This window comes from Loxodonta africana, chromosome 26, assembly GCF_030014295.1.
Source record: "Loxodonta africana isolate mLoxAfr1 chromosome 26, mLoxAfr1.hap2, whole genome shotgun sequence".
Taxonomy (NCBI): Eukaryota; Metazoa; Chordata; class Mammalia; order Proboscidea; family Elephantidae; genus Loxodonta; species Loxodonta africana.
The window spans coordinates 20,344,765-20,364,907 of record NC_087367.1 but is presented as its reverse complement, the minus strand read 5'-3'; the positions used below and the strand labels follow the sequence as shown (position 1 = coordinate 20,364,907).

Here is a 20,143-nt window from a genome sequence, read left to right as displayed (position 1 = left end):
TTACTTTTGCGTTCTATTACTTTGGGAAAAAAAAGTTTTTTTTCTATTTGTAATAAAAAAATTCTATTAATGTTTCTTCATATGTTGAATGCTTTTAAAAATTATTACTGGGGGACATCTAGGTCAACTGGCATAACATAGTTTATAAAAGAAAATGTTCTACATCCTACTTTGATGCGTAGTGTCTGGGGTCTTAAAAACTTGCAAGCAGCCATCTAAGATACATCTATTGGTCCCATCCCACCCGGAGCAAAGGAGAATGAAGAAAACCAAAGACAAAAGGAGAATATTAGTCCAAAAAACTAGCGTACCACATGAACCACAGCCTCCACCAGCCTGAGCCCAGAAGAACTAGATGGTGCCCGGCTACCACCACTGACTGCTATGACAGGGATCACAATAAAGAGTCCTGGGCAGAGCGGGAGAAAAATGTAGAACAAAACTCAAATTTGTGAAAAAAAAAAAAAAAAAGAAAAGACCAGACTTACTGGTCTGAGAGAGACTAGAAGAACCCCCAAGACCATGGCCCCCTGCTGACTCAGAACTGAAGCCACTCCCAAAGTCCACCTTTCAGCCAAAGATTAGACAGGTCTATAAAACAGACAACCCAAGTGAGGAATGTGCTTCTGAGTTCAATTGAATATATGAGACCAAGAGCAAAGAAGAAAAGGCAGGAAGGATCGGAAAACTGAACACGGGGAACCCAGGGTGTAAAGGGAAAGGAGGAGAGTGCAAACACAGTGCGAGGACTACAATCAATGTCACAAAACAATTTGTGTATAAATTTTTGAGTGAGAAACTGATTTGCGCTGTAAACTTTCACCTAAAGCACAGTAAAAAAATTTTTTTTAATTATTGTGTGTTAAATACCCACCTGTAACTAAGTGCATCCCATTTTTAGTGTGTGAATAATACTGTTTATTAGCTGTTGCTGAGGGTTAATAGTATCTTTCATGAAGCTTATCGCAGAGACTCAGAGAGTGTGATTTCACGTTGTTTCAAAATTCCCTCTCTATTGTGTGTATCTTCTGTCATTTTAAACTTGTGCTGTAAATTTTGAATTTTAACCCCAAATCCATTTTTCCCTTTTAAAATATAAATTTTAAGTTTGCATTATATTCATTATGGTATATTGATTGAAACTAATAGAAATCAACCTATACTAGCTTAACCAAAAAGATCTGAGGTGTTGGGGCGGGGGTAGAGGGATATATTATGAGAATGTACAGGGAGCTCACAGAGTCCAAGAATAAAAATACAACTGATCTCCTAGAAAGGGCTGGTACTTGGAACTAGAAAATTCTCAAGCATATGCCTGTCTGTTTCTCATTTTGCCTCTTTCTGTACTACTTTTCCTTTTTTTCAGGGAAAACTAGCCAGACTAACAGATTGCCACTGAATCACATATTCCCAAAGGAAAGAATCTAATTAATCCATCTTGGCTCAAGTATCTACCCATAATCCAGTGGATCAGTTACGGACTGGGGGTGGAGAGAGATGACTTCTCTCAAAGAAGGAGTGATACTGTTAGCTGAATTGACACCATCCAGTAAACTTGTCAGTAAATGAATAATCCAATCACAGTAATCTAGTATTTTAAAATGTATTTTTAAAAATATATTTTTGCAAGGGAGTGAATTGATTTGGGGGCTAGTGGTATTTTTGTGTAACAAAAAGTAAAAGAAAAAATTGTATTTCAAAAACCAACTATAGATGCAGCAAAAGCATTACTGAGGGAGATGTATAGCTATACACATTTTAAAAGAAAAAAGATCTTAAATCAATAACCTAACTTTACACTCTGAGGAACTGGAAAAAAGAGAGCAAACTAAACCCAAAGCTAGCAGAAAGAAGAAAATAAAGATTAGAGTGGAAATAAAGGAAGTAGAAAATAGAAAAACTTTGGAAAGAATCAACAAAACAAATGCAGAAAAAGCACTTGACAAAGTTTGTTCTTTGAAAAGATCAACAAAATTAAGAAACCTTTAGCTAGGTGCACAAATTCCTAGAAACACACTATCTTAGGTTCCTAGGGCGACTGTAACAAAAATACCACAAATGGGTAGCTTTAAAGAATAGAAGTTTACCTTCTGACAGTTCAGAAGGCTGGAAGTCTGAACTCAGCATCAGCTCTAGAGGAAGGTCCTCCTTTGCCTGTTTCAGATTCTGATTGCTGCCAACAGTCCTTGGTGGTACTGGGCTTCTAAGACACTGCTTAGAAAGATTAGGTTTGAGACCCGCTGTACTCCAGGATGACCTCTTAACAAAAGTAAAACCTTATTTTTACAAAGTCACGTTCACAGGTACAAGGGTTAGGACTTCCCAACATATCTTTTTATAGGACACAATTCAAACCTTAACACACACAAACTACCAAAACTGTCTCAAGAAGAAAGAGAAATTTTAAAGAGACAAGTAAATCTAAATAGAGAAGAGATTGAATCAGTAGTCAAAACTCTCCCAAAAAAGAAAAGCCCAAGGCTAGATGGCTCCTTCTAAACAAAGAAGAATTAACAGTAGTCCTTCTCTAACTCTTCCAAAAAATAGAAGTGAAGAGAATACTTTGTAATTCATTCCATGAGGCCAGCATTACCTTGATACCAGAGCTAAACAAAGACATCACAGGAAAAAACTGTGTACCAATATCCATTATGATTATAGATACAAAAGTCCTCAACAAAGTACTAGCAAACCAAATCAAGCAGCGTATTAAAGGGATTAGACACCATGACCAAGTGGGACTTATCCCAGGAATGTCAGGGTGGTTCAGCATGAAAAGCAATCAGTGTAATACACAACATTAATAGAATGAAGGGGAAAGAAATCACAGGGTCATTTCAATTGATGCAGGAAAAGCATTGACAAGATCCAATGCCGTGGCATGATAAAAACACTCAACAAACTAGAAATAGACAGGAACTTCCCCAGTGTGGTAAAGGGTGTTTTTTAAAAACTCACAGCTAACATCGTAATGATAAAAGACCAGAAACTTTCCCCCTGGATGTGTGCTTTTGCCACTTTGATTCAGCATTGTACTAGAAGTTCTAGCAGAGCAGTTAGTCAAGAAAAAACAATAAAATGGTGTCCACATTGGAAAAGAAGAAGGAAAACTATTCACAGGCAAGAGAAAATCCTAAAGAATCCACACACACAAAAATTGAGTAAAGTTGCAGAATATAAGATCAACACAGAAATCAGTGGTATTTTTTATACCAATGAGCAATCCAAAAAAGGATTTTTAAAAAAAATTCCATCTACTATAGCGTTTAAAAGAATACTTAGGAATAAACTTAGCCAAGGAGGTATAAGACTTTTACACTGAAAATTACAAAACATTGCTGAAAGAAAGAAGATCTAAATAAATGGAAAGACTTTCTGCATTGGAAGACAATATTATTAAGATGCCAGTACCCCCCAAACTGATCTACAGATTCAGCGTAATCCCTATCAAAATCACAGTGGCTTTTTTTTTTTTTTTTTTTGCAAAAATGGACAAATTTATATGGAAAATAAAATATGGGAAAAATACAAGGGACCAGAATAGCCAAAACAATCTTGGCGAAGAACAGAGTTGGAGGATTCACACATCCGGATTTCAGAACGTCCTACAAAGCTGCGGTAATCAAGATTGTAGTATTGGCATAACGATAGACATATAAATCAACAGAATAGAATTGAGAATCCAGAAATAAACTCGTGTCTCTATGATGAATTGATTTTCCGCAAGCGTGCCAAGACCGTTTAAAGTAGAAAGAATAGTCTCTTCAACAAATGGTGCTTGGACGACTGGCTCTCCGCATGTAAACAGGAATGAAGTTGGACCCCTTCCTTGTATCATATATAAGAACTAATTCAAAATGGATCAGTGACCTAAGTGTAAGAGCTAAAACTATAAAACTCTTTGAAGGAAGCATGGGTATAAATTTTCATGACCTTAGACTTGGCAGTGGTTTCTCCAACAGATAAATTGGACTTCAACAAAATGTAAAATGTTTGCGTGTCAAAAGACACCAAGAAAGTGAAGAGACAGTCTACAGAATGGAAGAAAATATTTACGGATCATATCTGATAAAGGTTTAATATGCAGATTATATAAAGAACTCCTGTAATTGAACAACAAAAAGACAGACTACCCAAATAAAAAAAGGGCAAAGAACTGGAATGGACCTTTCCTCAAAGAAGGTATACAAATGGCCAAAGAGCACATTAAAAGGTTCTTAATGCCGTTAGTCACTAACCAGTTGCTGCCGAGTCAGCTCCAGCTGCACAACCCCACGTGTGTCAGGGTAGAACTGTGTAGAGTTTTCAGTGGCTGATTTTTCAGACGTTGATTGCCAGGCCTTTCTTCCAAGGAGCCTCTGGGTGGACTCAAACTTCAACCTTTTGGTTAGTGGCCCAGTGTGTTAACTGTGTACACCCCCCAGGGACTCGCATTAGTCATTAGAGAAATGCAAATCAGAATCACAATGAGATATCACCTTACACTCCCTGGGATGACTATAATTAAAAACAAAACAAAACAGAAATGCAACAGAACAACAGAAGATAACAGGTGTTGGGAAGGACGTGGAGAATTTGGAGCCCTCATGGTGCAGTAGTTAAGAGCTCAGCTGCTAACCAAAAGGTTGGCAGTTCGAATCTACCAGCTCTTCTTTGGAAACCCTATGAGGCAGTTCTACCCTGTAGTGTAGGCTCACTATGAGTCAGAATTGACTTGATGGCATTAGCTTTGTTTTTTGTTTTTTGTGTTTTTTTTTTTGGTCCATTGCTGGTGGAAACGTATAGTGGTGCAGCCATTATGGAACACAATTTGGTAGTTCCTCAGAAAGTTAAACATAGCATTACCATATGCTTCAACAATTCCACTCCTAGGCATATACTCAGAAAAACTGAAAACAGGTGTTCTAACAAAAACCTGTACAGGAATGTTCATAGCAGCAGTATTCTCAACAGCCAAAAGATGAAAACGGCATGAATGTCCATCAACTGATGAATAGTTAAACAAAATTTGATACAGCTATACAGTGGAATATTATTCAGCTGTGAAAAGGACTGTAGTACTGCCACCGGCTACAATGTGGGTGAACCTTGAAAACAGTGTGCTAGGTGGAAGAAGCCAGACTCCAAAGGCCACGTATTGTATGATTCCAGTTACGTGAAACAACGGGAATAGGCAGATCTGTAGACACAGAAGACAGATTAACGATTGCCAGAGGGTGGGGTTGGGGAGAGAGAGTGACTGCTTAACGGGCACAGGGTTTCTGCCCTGGAGTGATGCAGGCGTTCTCAGTAGTGGCGAAGTTTGTACAACATTGTCAATGTACTAAATGATGGTGTACATTTTAAAATGGTAAATATATGTGTTTTATCCCAATTTTAAAAACAACAGCTGTCTGTATAACAAGAAGTAATCTCTTTGGCTGACTAGAACTGGATCCAGTGACCAATGACATTAGCATAATACGTGAAAATTCTCTTGGGAGGTTTGAAAAAACAAATGCAGTGGTTGCCCTCCTCCTCTCTTCTGATTGATTAGGTCTGAGTTTTGGTGTAGGGATCGCTATATAAGGAAACACCATAGGTGACTGTGGTACAGGTGGCCCCCAACATCTTACACCTATTCTTGTAAAATGCAGTTAAGACCACCCTGTTTGGCATACTCTAGGGTGTCAAATATGTTAGTTCTTATACATAAAATTTTTTTACCCTCTGGGCTTTTTTATGAAGAGAAACAGACGTGAGATTGGCCACATCCATAAGTTAGATTTTGCTCGTGTGTGCATGTACAAAAAATGGGTCCAAAAATTCAGAAGTACTCAGTATTCCCAAATCATAGACTTGACCCTTAATAGATGTGACTATCATGTGACTTTGAGTCTTACTGACATACCAATGTGCCCACCACACAATCCAACTCTTCTGCTATGTAAATTAAGAAAGCAGGGGTTACTTGATGTAGTTCTGCTTTATTTATATGTGATAAGGTTCTAGGATTTAACATTTATGGTTTCAACAGTACCTGAGCTGTTTCTGAAGATCCATGACATGTGGGGATCGTGGTTTACTTGAGGACTTTGAATCCTGTGCTTTAAAGCTTGATAGTGTACAGAGGACAAGCCATTTAGCTAGAGAATGAGCCCAGCTGCAGTTTGACGACTCAGCACAGCTTTTCTAAAGTTCTGTTTTAATAAGATCAAATCTCCAGATAATAATATTGTATGCTGCATAGCAGGGTGGCAGTCTGCTTACCAACTCCAAACGCTAATGGACTTGATTTCAGAACTCCAGTCTTTGAGGAGGATTTTGAAGTTTGATAGAATTTTTTTTTTCTTAACCGTCTTTAGGTCAGCCAAGCCTTCGAGAAGCTATTTCTGTGTCCTGTATAACCAATGGCAGTGGTGGAAACAGAAAACCAAGTCACACCAGCTCTGTCTCAATTGCAAGAAAAGAAACTTTTTCATCTGCTGCTAAAAGGTACCTATGTACAAGGGGTAGAAAAAGCTAACAGTGCAAAATTGTATGAGTTGATAAGGCAGCCTGCTTTTGAAAAGAGTATGAAATAGAGCTGTATGGAAACTGAGTGAGTCTGTCCTTTGAATTTTTTAACTCTAAATGTAGAGATATCCAACCTATACTCTTTCAATTTGTGCTCATCGTACTCTTATCAGACGGTGTGAGGAAGCTTGTGTTTCTGACTAAAAGAAGGAAGGTGATTTCCTTTCTTGGTTTTGTTTTGCTTTCTTTTTAACAAGCATTAATTGATGAGATACGCCTCCTTACATTTAGTGAAATTATATAAATGAATTTTCCATTCCAAGTGATATATTTGATATAGCATTTTACAAAGGAAAATAGAATCATCCATATGTGTCTACATTAGTGAGAGGCTAAATGTTATTATACGTTTTTTATTCTTTGGCCATGACTTATAAAATCAAAGCTAAACTCAAAATATTATAGTGCTGTGTTATGTGTGTGTTTGTCTTTGGAGATGGTGGGCAGGGAGGCAGTGGAAATACTGAGATATGAAAGTTTCAGTAGATTACAGATTTGGATTCCATATGTTCTTTTCATGAACTAATTAATTTGGTCTGTTGTTCCATTAAAATTGTTCATAGGATTTTCCCCTTTTGTGTAATTCCTAGCAGATTATTCCACATAGAGTTTGGAGAGGCTGTAGGAAATCAACTATATAATCTTAAAATTGTTTTCTTCAAAGAGTGAGGAAAAACCTTAAGAATAATATTTAACAAAGTACAGATGGAAAATGGTTTCCTCTGTAAACTAGTGCCAGTGACTATGGATTTAAATGTTTAACGAAACAGTTGGCTACAGAAACGGTGAAGAAACAATAAGGTCTTTAGGTATTTTAAAAATCCTTTCCAGAATTCAGTCTTTGAAGTCATTGTCATGAGTTTTTTTTAAATAAACTTTCATGTTCTGCCCATTAATGGTTCAGATTCAGCCCGTTTTCTTACATAGCTAGAGCTGGGTATAGTGATCAGTATTATGCGCAACCTAAAACTAGCAAAAATCCAAGTTTGTTACCTTATGATGCAGGAGTTCTGTTTTCTGCTTTTAAATAATCCAAGAGGAAAATCTCTTTAGGTTGTACTGGGCCCATGTAAAACTAGTGGCCTATGCATTCAGGATAGTTGGAACGCCAACAAGAAAAAAGTAACTTCTAAGTTTTTTTTATTTCAAGGTTAATCTGATATTTTGAAGTTAGAATTGTATTTCTTAGCATGTGCTTTTAATAAAACTGAACATGAAATAATCAAGGGCCAGTCTGAAGTCAGAAGGTGTCAGTACCAAATCAAATGAAGAAATGTCACAGTCAAAATTGTATTAAAACATTTTTAACCTTTACAATGAAATAGTTAAATAGTATACACCGTGTATATTTGTTAAAAATGTTCTTGAACATACTTCCTCATAGATTATGCATTTCATAGTCAAATTGTAAAATGGTCTTTGAATTAAGACGTATAAACAATTGATACTTTTCTACCTTTCCAACACTGGAATTCAAGTCTTGGTTCCATCTGCATTGTAATATTGTCAAGAGTGTGCAGGGGAAGCACTCTTATCCAGTATGATTGGGAATGGCAGTTAGTTTATCAGGTGTCAAAGTACAGGATCATAAACATTGATACATAAATATCTTAATTTTTTTAATTTGAAATATATTCGTCTTTTTTTTTTTTTTTTTAATGAAAGGCCAAGCTTCCCACCCCGTTTTTTCTAGAATTGAGTCTCTGATCAGATTCCTTCTTGAATACCTTATATCAAATACACCTACAAATCATTTAAAAATAACTTTTAGTTTCATTTTTTAAAGCAGATTAAGAAATTTAAAACTTGCAAAAAATATGCATTAGGATTCTTTTTGTATGGTATTTTCTCTCAACTTTTTGTAATTGTCTCACTTAACCCAAATTTGACAGCAGTTTTTTTAGCAACTCATTTTTATGGAGTCTTTCCAGAACGTTCAACTTAGTTTTCATAGCAATTACAGTTCTCTTTTTTATATATATTTTGTCCATTTCCTTTTTACTTAAGTAACTTACATAATTAAAATAAGTACAACTGGCATAAACAGCAAAGACAGCTGACTCTTGGTAACTTTAAAAGCCAACTTGCGGAAACAGAAGTATACAGGGGAAATAGGAGATTTAGTTAGAGAATAACCCACTAAACATGAGCATGTAGTGGGCCTTGGGTGTTAGTCAGTATGCTTTACAGAGGACATGGAAGCTGCCTTCTGGTTTGGGTAAGTTGAGGTCAGTAAAGAACGCTCTTGTTCCCCAAAATCTGCTAAGATGGCAAAATTCATTACAGGCCATTTCAGTCTAAAGGGGTAGTCTTCATAAGCTGTATTGCTTAAGAATTCTTATAACTTCTTCATGGAAGATTTTAACAGCTTCCAGAATTTTCAAAGAAATTTATTTTCGTTATTGAACGAAAGCAGCGTGAATTGTTTTAGCTATATGACTTAGAGCTTTGAATTATATAATTTTTCCATCATTTGATTTCTGTTTTTTACTTGTTTAAATATGTGTTGTTCCATGTTATACTTTATTTTACAGCGGTACAGAAAAAAAGAAAGAAAAACCACAAGGACAGAGAGAAAAAAAAGAGGAATCTCATTCTAATGATCAAAGTCCACAAATTCGAGCATCACCTTCTCCCCAGCCCTCTTCACAGCCTCTCCAAATACACAGACAAACTCAAGAAAGCAAGAATTCTACTCCCACCAAAAGGTTTTAACTGTTCCTGAGTTCAGAGCTAGAGAATGTTGTAATGATACCTAAATTCTGTGACGTGGGAAAAAGTTAACTATCCATGAATTCTGAGAGAAAAGCCTGGTGGCTTTTTTTTTTCCCCCTTCATCTTTGTTGCTATAATCTGTATTTTAGCACATTTGGAAGTGAAGATCATATTCAAAATTTCTCAGTTATGACCTTAAAAAATAAACTAAGTTATAAACTTAATCTGATGAAAGACAGGCAAAAATAACTTCCGCTAAAACCACAACAGAACATTTTCGTAATAAAATTATAGAGTACTTTTTAAATTTTTATATAACCATGACTAAATTTATAGCCATGGATACAAAACTGCCATATGTAATTATCCTCACCATGTTTTGGCATCATTACAACCTTCGACTCGCAAGGGCTCTTCTCAACAGATGGCTCTTCATTGTGGCTGCATCTCAATTTCAATTTTGGGTTTTGGGAGAATAAGTTCTTGCTTGAGTAGAGAAATGAATCTATTTCATCTGATCTTTTCTATGCTAAAGGCTTGCTTGAGGGCTTCTCTCTGTGTCTGTAATAATTAATATTTTCAGGTTACGAGAAGGGGAGAAGGGAGAAACATTCTATGTGTGTGGTCCTAAATTGGGCATCTGAACCTGCATGCTGGGAGTTCAGTGCTCTCTTAGTTGGGTTCTCTAGAGGAGCAAAACCAGTGAGACATGAGAGAGAGAGAGATTTACTTTCAGGAAACGGGGGGCTGGCAAATCCCAAATCCGTAGGTCAGGCAGCAGGCTGGAGACCTCTGCTGGCTCACGGGATTTCTGGGGCTGGCAGATCCAAAATCTGCAGGTTAGGCAACAAGCTGGAGATTTCTGCAGGCTTATGTCCCCAAATCTGGAGGTCAGGAGACAGGAAAAGTGCAAGGTTGAGAGAGTGAGCTCTGCCAGAATATCCATTTATATCCTGGAGGCAGACCATGGCCATAGGAAGCTCCTCTTTCAGCAGATTGGTTGATCATATCAGTTCACATCATGGACAGTGATTACACTGCATTACATTACATTATGGAAGGGCAGCCAGCCCACTATCCGGCCAAATCACTAAGTGTCGTAGCCTAGCTAAGTTAACTGTCAGAAATGCTGACAGCTGCCTTGTAATCAAATATTTACACCAATTTTACGAAATTGGACTGTTTTGGAAATACTGATTAAAGCTTTATGATCAGATATAAATATATTTTATCATCATACTTTGGAAATCTTAGGAAAATATTAAACCATTCCAGAACTGGTTAGGATTTTAGTAAAATAAATGACAATCATTCCTAAAAGATTTATAAAACATTTTTATTTGGTCAGTTTAATATTTTGCCCCTTCTCTAACGGAGATTTGGAAAACAAAACACCCTTCACTTGATTGATGCATGTTTAACATTTACAAAATGCTTCTTTGTCTGTGTGTCTAACACAGATTCTTACACTATCTAAATGGTTTGTAATTCTTCTGCCTGGTCTCGTGGAGTTTTTCGTGAATATAGCTTATTAACGTTATGCGGCTTTGCATTTTGTGTGGATAAAAATGGCTTTTTATAACTGCCTCTTCAAGGCTCTGATTTGACTTGATATCTTCTTAGTTCCAGAATCTTTTTTTTTTTTAAGCTTCTTAAGGGCTCCTGGAAATGTGCTTGCCATTCTAAATTGCTCACTGAATTTACTGTTGCATGAAGTATTAAAGAGTGGATGAGTTATAGGGTAGTTAGCAATGCAGCCAAAAAATCATTTATTAATTTAAAATTTTCAGTTATAAATGTAAGGAATCAGTTTTGATATCACAGTCTTGTATTAGATCTTGTTTACTTCTAAACCAAAAAAAAAAAAAAAAACCAAACCCTCTACCATTGAGTCGATTCCAACTCATGGGAACCCTATAGGGCAGAGTAGAACTACCCCCATAGAGCTTCTAAGGAGTGCCTGGCAGATTCAAACTGCTGACCTTTTGGTTAGCAGCCGTAGCACTTAACCACTGTGCTGCCAGGGTTTCCTGTTTACTTCTAATCATGGGTAAAATTATATCTAATGATACAGACAAAAGTTTTACTTTTAATCTCACAATTTATTTAGAAATTGTCGTTCATACCGTACATAGTTTGATTATATGAGTACATAAAAAATAAAAGTGGAGGCCTAATAATTCAGTGACTATGAAAAAGGTGCAGGTTTTTTGTAACTGCACATTATGAGAAATATTAATACCCAGAGATTACACCACACACCAGAGATTAAGCAATGAGAGATTTTTCTTTAACAACAATAGAAAGTATAGATATTATATCACGTAATACTTGCCCTAGTGAATTTTTTTTTTAATAGTAGTGAAAATTATAAAACAGCTTGGTAATTGCCTTGTTAAATGCCTTTGCTCATCCAGGCAGAACCTCTCAACTAATTTTTTCTTCTCTTTTATAAATTAGCTTTAAGGAAATGTTAAGTGCTGCTTTCGTGTTATATTTATACTGTCAATTACATGTCATTGTTATTCATAGAATTTTTCTCTTAAGAAATTAGTGTTTCTTCTAGCATAAAACAAAGCCACCAGCTAAAAAGTCCTATAATTCATGGGACAATTCAGATGATAGTCATAATAAATTATTGAGGGCAGCTTCGACATCAAAATGAATGTCTGAACACAAAAATCAGTTGTTTCTATATATCAGCGAAGAACAGTAAGAATAGGAAATTAAGAAAACAATTCTATTTATAGCATATAAAAATTAAAATGCCTAAAATAAATTTAATCAAGGAGGTGAAAAATGTGTACACTGAAAACTACAAAACATTGCTGCAGGAAATTAAAGAAGACCTAAATTAATGGAAAGACATCTGTGTTCATGATTTGGAAAATTTAGTATGTCAAGATGACTTCAGATGTCAGTACTACCCAAAATGATACACAGATGCAGCACAGCCCCTATCAAAATTCTAACAGCTTTTTGTGCAGAAACGGAAAAGCTAGTTCTCAGTATCCTCAATCCTCAATAGCCAGACCCAGATTAGCAAAAGCAGTCTTAAAAAAGAACAAAGTTGGACAATTCATACTTCCTGATTCAAAACTTACTACAAAGCTACAGTAATCAAAGCAGTGTGGTACTGGCATAAAGGATAGACAGATAGACTAATGGAATAGAATTGAGGGTCCAGAAATAAACCCATACATCTGTGGCCAGTTGATTTTTCTACAAGGGTGTCAAGACCACTGAATGGAGAAACAATAGTGTCTTTAATAAATGGTGGTGGGATAACTGAATTTCCACATGTAAAAGAATAAAGTTTGACGCCTACCTCACACCATATGCAAAAATTAGCTCAAAATGGACCAAGGACCAAAAGAGCTAAAACTCCTAGAAGAAAACAGGAGTAAATCTTAATGACTTTGAATTTGGCAGTGGGTTCTTAGATATGACACCAAAAGCACAAACAACAAAAGAAAAAATAGATAAATTGGACTTCATCAATATTAAAACTTTTGTGGATCAAAGGACATTATCAAGAAAGTGAAAAGACAATCCACAGAATGAGAGAAAGTATTTGCAAATCATATACCTAATAAGGATTTAATATCCAGAATACGTAAAGAGCTCCTACAGCTCAACAACAAAAAAGAAAAATAACCCAATTAAAAAATGGGCAAAGGACTTAAATAAGCATTTCTCCAAAGAAAATGTATAAATGGCCAATAAACACATGCTAAGATGCTCAACATCAGTAGTCACTAGGGAAAGGCAAATCAAAACCACAGTGATATGCCACTTCACACCCACTAGGATGACTCTTACCAAAAAACAAAACAAAGCAGAAAATGACAGTATACTGTCGTGCATTACTGGTGGCAGTATAAAATGGGACAGCCACTGTGGAAAACAGTTTGTTGGTTTCTCAAGAACTTAAACCAGGAATTTCCATATGACCCAGCAATTCCTCTGCTAGTTATATACTCAAAGAATTGAAAACAGAGACTGAAACAAATACTTGTAGACCAGTGTTCTACATGATTATTGACAATAAGCAAAAAGTGGAAACAACCTAAGTGTCCATCAGCAGATGAGTAGATAAACCAAATATGTTATATACACATAAATGGAATATTTTTAAGTCATAAAAAGTAATGAAGTTCTAGTATGTGCTACAGCATGGATCAGTCTTGAAAACATTATGCTAACTAAGCCATTCACAAAAGCACAAATGTTGTGATTTCACTTCTATGAGATATCTAAAATAGGCAAATTCGTAGAGACATAGTAGTTTGGAAGTTACCAGGGGTTAGGGTAAAACGAAATGAAGACTTATTACTTTAATATTAGGGTATGGAGTTTCTATTGTGGTGATGAAAAAGTTTTAGAAATAGTATAGATGATTACACAACAAAGTGAATGTAATTAATACCACTAAAGTATACATTTAAAAATGGTTAAAATAGCTAATTTTATGTTATATATATTCTACCACAGTAATTTTTTAAAATATCAAAGTTACAAAAATGCAGACAAGTAAGTATTATACTTCCTCAAAATTAATAATTCTGTGACTATTTTTGCATGTACAATTGTATGCCTGGTTTGGATCTCTTAAAAAAAAATCTGTATTATAATTTGTATCTTTTTTCTATCTATTTTTTTCTTCTAAGTCTTCTAAGAAAAGCTGTATCTTCCTATTAATGCTCTCTTACTCAAATAGTAAATCTCAGTAATCCCATGAGACTTGAGCGCTATTCATAATTTTTTTCTATGCTTTCACTACTTAGGTGATCTTGTGGAATCTTCAGTATTGTTTAATACAGTATATTAGTAGTTGAGACCAATGAGAGACTTTAAAAAGTACTGATGCCTTGATTTTACTTTTAGAGATTGTCTGGGGTTAGGTAGCTTATGCACTGAAGCTTTTATAATTTCTTCAGATGATTTTAATGGTCAGCCAAATAAAATTATAAAATAAATGTGTTCTTTGAATTCCTTTTTTAGGCATAAAGATGTCATCATCAACCAAGGTAAATTACAAATCCTTTTAAAAAAATACTTATCTTGCTTTTCTACATCAGTTTAATTCTTACTGGTAATTGATAAGAATGTTGACTTATTTTAATTGAGTGTACTTTATTAGCTCATAGTAATCAAGGAGATATGTGTTACTATAGTTACTTAAGAAAATGCCCAGTTTTTATTGTAAGATATGTCATTTTTGTCTCAACCAGCAAAAATGTCAACCCGCGAAAAAAACAGCCAAGGTAAGAATAAGCTACGCAGTTGGTTGCCTTCTAAGTTAATTTCTTCCTGGATCTCTTATTTGGCTTTTCATTATTTATACTACCTGACTTCCCTCTTAATAAAAGGAAATGACCTGGTAATTTGAACTAATGAATTTGACTACCTTAAAAAGTAATCTATTTTATTACTGTAAAATCTGAAGATTCAAGGTGAATAGTAGAAATAAATACACCATTACAAAGAGGTATAGAATACTAAAGGGATTTTTCCCCTTTAAAAAAAAAAAAAAGTTTTACTTAGAAAAGCCATTTAAAAGATTGATAAATTTTAACTCAATTTCCTGTCTTGCCAACTTCATTGCAAATAATCACTCATTTCTTGAAGCTAGGACTGAAAATATATTGAGTCTAGCAAATCATTTCCTCTTAAATTTTTCTTTTATATTAATGGTAATTTCTGGCTACTTGCTGTTGTTGGCTTGTTCTGACCAAAAACAGAGAGCAGACTTTTTATAAATGTGTATTTAATTACAAAGTAGGTAAGTTTTATATATCAGTTTTACATTTTCCTTAGATTGCCTGCAAATTTAATTTGAAGCATGCTAGTCTAATTTTTTTTTTTTTTTTAGTCTAAATGAAAGCATGTTTTTTCTGTGCATGCTTTTTGCTGCTCATTTCTATGTATGATGGTTATCTTTATTTTCTGGCTTTTATATTACCCACTTACGATGTGGTTAAAATATTTATTAGAGACTTAATCTGAATTTCTGTGGATTTTGACTTTGGTTCTAATAAGAAAAGAACTGTTTATTTGTATACCCTCTCCTCAGTTATCAATGTGGTTAGGTTCCAAAGACAGGGTTGTTTGTGAAATCGTTCTTATGTGAAAATGGTGGATGACTACATCATTGCATAACTGCCAAATGTCATCATTACATGACTGCCAAACCACTGAGAATCATGGCCCATAACTTCAACCACCAAAGCTAGTGGTACTCTTGCCCCACCTTGCCATTCATTACTGCCAGATGTACATCATTAATGTGCAAAATAGTCAAATAGTAGATTTTTCACTGTTGTCATAAATACAGAATGTTGGATAACAAGACAGTTGATAAATGAGGAGAAGATGTAATCTTCTTTGAGCTTTTCTTACATAGAAATTCTAAATAATAAATTGAATTTTACTAGAATTCTTTAGTTGGGCCTTGCCTTCTCCCTCCTTTATATGTAATAAGTATAGATAAGTAATGGTTGAGGCAGTTTAAGGAAGGAACGAAATTTTATTCACTAGGATAATTCTCATTTGCATTATGTATCAAAACTTTTTTTTTTTTAATAGAGGCATTGATGTATAGTGAAAAGAGCAATGAGTGAGGAATCACTGTGTTCAGTATTTGGTCCTGGCGAAGTAACAGTATCTCTGAGTGGTTTTCTAATCTGAGAATAAAAACTAGAAAGCTGACTTAACATAGCTGCTGAAGGATGAACTAGTATATATGAAAAAACCTTAAAAATAGAAATCACTAACTATAAAAAGACATTATTATTAGATATTTTTCTAAAGAGCCCAAATATTTATAAAGTCCTCATAGAGTGAATAAAAAAGGGCTGTCTGCCTCCTTCCTATTGTAGTAATTTCTTTAAAAGGAAAAAGGTATTTAGGATTGGTATATAAAAGCAGCTGGTGTTGGTGACACAGTTTTCAAAGCCATTCAGGTAAAGAAGTAGGAAAGTGTGTTTAAAAGGAGGAGAATTGCTACTGAAGCATCACTAAAAGGTTTTTGGCCAGTGTCTGGGAAGAAAGGTGGAATGGAAAGCTGAAAAGGATATAGAAAAATAAGTTAAATTCTATTACAAGAATTTTAACTCGAAAAGATTATCTCAGATGTTGAAATTTGATAACAGGTAACGTTGCTTGGATTAAGCCTTAGTTGTGCGATCTGAGTCTACTGCTTTGCCTCTTCAAGCAGCTATATCCTCTCTGAAGAATAGGCTTTAATCATAGAGCATTTTTGCAAAGGAGACCTCTTGTGCTTCAGTCTTTTCTGTAGTTCTGACCTAATTGAGATTGTGGCAAGGCCTGTAGGAAGAAGTGGATGGATTCTAGGTGATTTAGGAGATAGAATCTGGACTTGGTTGGTTAGATGTTGTTGGATGTAAACAAAAGAATCTAGGATGACGGGCTTGAGCAATTAGGTAAGTGGCATCTACTGAAATAGAGAACTTTTGAGGAGGAGTAGGTGTGTGGAAAAGAATAGGGATTTGTTTTTGGGGGCAGGTCACACGTGTGTTTTCTGTAGAATTGCGTAGCAGGCAAATCGTATAGATGTGTAAACTCATGGCATAGCAGGCAAATTATATAGATGTGTAAACTCATGGATTTTGGTGTTCAGAGATTGGTTCCATGATTTGCTTAGCTGTGTGACCTTGAGCAGGTTTCTTCACCTCCCTAAGTGTTTGCTTTCTTATTTATAATTGGCGCAATAATAAACCAAAAAAACCAAACCCAGTGCTGTCAAGTCGATTCCGACTCATAGCGACCCTGTAGGACAGAGTAGAACTGTCCCCATAGAGTTTCCAAGGAGCGCCTGGTGGATTTGAACTGCCGACCCTTGGGTTAGCAGCTGTAGCACTTAACCACTATGCCACCAGGGTTTCCAAGACAATAATAAAACGCTTAAACTTAGTATCTGGCATGTAGTACCAAATAGATTTTTGTTATTAATGTATATGGGGCTGGCAGTAAAACCCTGCAATCAGATGTGTTTAGTGAGATGAAAAGAGGGCCATTATAGAGATGATACTCATTTTAGATATATTTTAACACTTTGGTATTCATTTTGCATAGCATATTTCAGGTATTCTTTTATTTTAGGTATTAATCCCAAATATCTGTCATGTTGGAAACCTTTTTAAAAATATGATTAATTTCTTTAGCCCTCTTTTGACAATGCCAACTTTGAATTGTACCAAGGCATCTGCTTTGACTTGGGAAGAAGGCTGTTAACATTTGGTACATTTAGGTGAGTGGTAGCAGAAAAAACGTTACTTAAGAGGCCTGTGTCATTAAGGCAGAGCAGAGCAGGAGAAGAGCTATGAGACTGCATTTTCTGCTCATCACTTAGGCAGAGGAGGAAAATGTGGTTAAAAGCAACAGGAAGCGGAATGGGCTGTACGCAGGGCGATCTCTGAGGCGAAGCTGGGAGAAGGAGGACGTGTTATATCACTCGAAAGGCTCTTTCTCACTCCGATCTTTATCTAACCCAAATCCCTGAAGCCTAAACCTTTTTTCATTCCTCTTCTCCCTAATTCTGCTGAGTTTTGTTCCCGTAAGGGCAGAGCTAGAGTCCTAGCACATCAAGTTAACATTTGAATGTGTTTTCCTGTAGGAGTGTTTATTGTTAGATGCAGCAGTTGGTCTTAGTGCAGTATTCTCCATCTGGGGGCTATTGATGTTTTTGAGCTAACTTGGGGGGCGGATATAAGCATGTTTTATAAAATTAGAGAAAATAGGTAACAGTCTGACAAATTTTGTAATAAATAAAATCAGTACAGCCTATAAGCCCATCCATATAATAGTTATCTAGTGTATTGCATTTTTAACATAAGGGGAAGAATGTCATGCATCCCCATTATTTCTAGAGCTCAGCCTAAACGTCCTCAAATTATGGCACGTTACTGTTGTTTTTCAGGCTTGAATAATCTTAAATCATGTTTCTCTCGTAGCAGACTTACTGTTTAGAATTAGAATTAGCACGTCACCACTTGTCTCGACTTGCTGAGAACCTGAATGACTCAGATCCCTATGGGAGGAAAATCTGCTTAATTGAGGAAAAGCAAACTCATCAGTCACCAAATCACACTCTTACTTCCTCCTGTAGTGCTGCCTCGCTGCTCTAATCTTGGATCCATTCTTGCTTAACTACCAAATCCGTGCAGTGATATCTTAACTGTATAGGTGTATTAAGATGTTATTGTACTATGTTAGGAAATTGAGAAGTAATTGACTACTTCTTACTAGCTGCCTAACTACCTTTCTGACCCAAAAAAAAAAAAAAAAAAATTGAGATGAAAAATACTTTAAAAGCCATTTTGAAATATATACTGCTTAAAATCTCTCAGTACTGTAGCCAAACAGTCCAAGTAATATTAAAACAAATAATACAAACTCATTTATAAAATTAGGGAAAGAAAAAGAATCTTGTCATTCTAACAGCTGTTACAGTTCTGATTTGTTTCTTTACTGTCCTTTATCAGATAAAAAAAAATTTTTTTTCTATCAGATGCACACTGTAAACATTCATTCATTTAACATGTATTTATTGAGTATGTACTTTATCACCCCTACCCTTAATACAACAGGTAAATTAAAGGATGTCTGAGCTGTGTGGAACTTATATTCTAATCTGGAAGGAACAGATAATAAGTACTTAATATGTCAGAAAGTGATATATATTGCAAAAAAAAAAAGTGGAGTAGAGAATTGCTGTTTTATACAGGGTGGTAAGGGAGGACATTTCTGATATGGTGACATTGAGTCACCTGAAGGAAGTGAGTGAAATATATGGACATGTGGGAAAGAACTTTATGAACAGAGGAGACTACAAAAGCTCTGAGGTAGGAGCTTGCTAGCTGTGGTAAGAACAGTAAGGTGTGCATACGATTTTGTATTTGTTGGCCATTACATTGATAAAATGTAGATTTATCCTAAGCCACTGAAGCTGCCTTAGGCAGCTCACTTGGAAAAGGGAAGCAAGGTGGTACAGACATGGAACCTAGAGGTGAGAGGACCTGTATCACAGAAGGTAAAAGAGTAAAGAATCACTTTGTACAATGGCTAAAATTATGAACGTGCATTGGGGAGGAACAAAATTCCATTTACCAAAGGAAATTAGTAAAAAAGAAAAGAAACATTGTTCTTCTGAAAATAAATTTTCCCTGGAGGCCCTGAGACCTTGGGCCTCAGTTTCCTCACATATGATTAGGTTTAGATTAGACATCTCTAGGGTTTCTTCAATAACTTTGTGAAAGCTCTTTCATGTGGCAAATAGAAAGTGGAGGACAGGCCTCTCACTCCACCCCCATACCACACTAACTGGCTTGTAAACTACCCTTTAAAGAAAGAACGTGAATGCAAATGCTCCCGTTCAGGGCCTGGCAGGGGCAGATTAACCAGTAAGCAAGGTACTCCCAGGCTGAATTGTGTTTACTTATTAATCTGTAGTGAACAGTTTCACACGGGTTGTATACTACAGATTAGTGAGTAAGCACAAGTAAGCCCATGCATACTTTGCTTATTGGGTAATCCTTCCCGGCCTGGGGTGTTCTCTGAGTTGTTGGCACCAGGCACATCCTGGCCTAAAACCTGACCAGTCCGGGTGTAAACTGAACGTTGTATCTGAAAGAACAGCTAAAATTTGCCTATAAAACATACAGAGTGAGTGTTGTGTCCTCTGAGAAGGTGTGCAGTTGAAACAACCAAAAAAACCTTAATTGAACTACAGTTAGGATTCTTTCCTTGTTACTTAGAGGGTATCAGAACCTTTACAATTCCAGAATTTAGGGAGAAAGGCGCCAGCTTTAAGTCTGTTTTAGTGTGGATAAACAGGAAGGGTAGGAAGCCA

At 35.8% G+C, this 20,143-nt stretch overlaps 1 protein-coding gene across 3 annotated transcripts in view; it reads left to right on the top strand.

Annotated features, from left to right (window-relative positions):
• Positions 1-20,143, top strand: part of EML4 (EMAP like 4) — a 201,230-nt gene that overhangs the window by 114,972 nt on the left and 66,115 nt on the right. For 2 of the 3 annotated variants that reach the window (XM_010595895.2, XM_064277164.1), the window contains exons 3-6: positions 6,345-6,474; positions 9,090-9,263; positions 14,275-14,300; positions 14,505-14,537. In XM_010595895.2, the coding sequence (XP_010594197.1) occupies positions 6,345-6,474; positions 9,090-9,263; positions 14,275-14,300; positions 14,505-14,537 (363 nt within the window). The remainder of the gene's footprint in view (positions 1-6,344; positions 6,475-9,089; positions 9,264-14,274; positions 14,301-14,504; positions 14,538-20,143) is intronic. The other variant, XM_064277165.1, reaches the window with a different exon arrangement.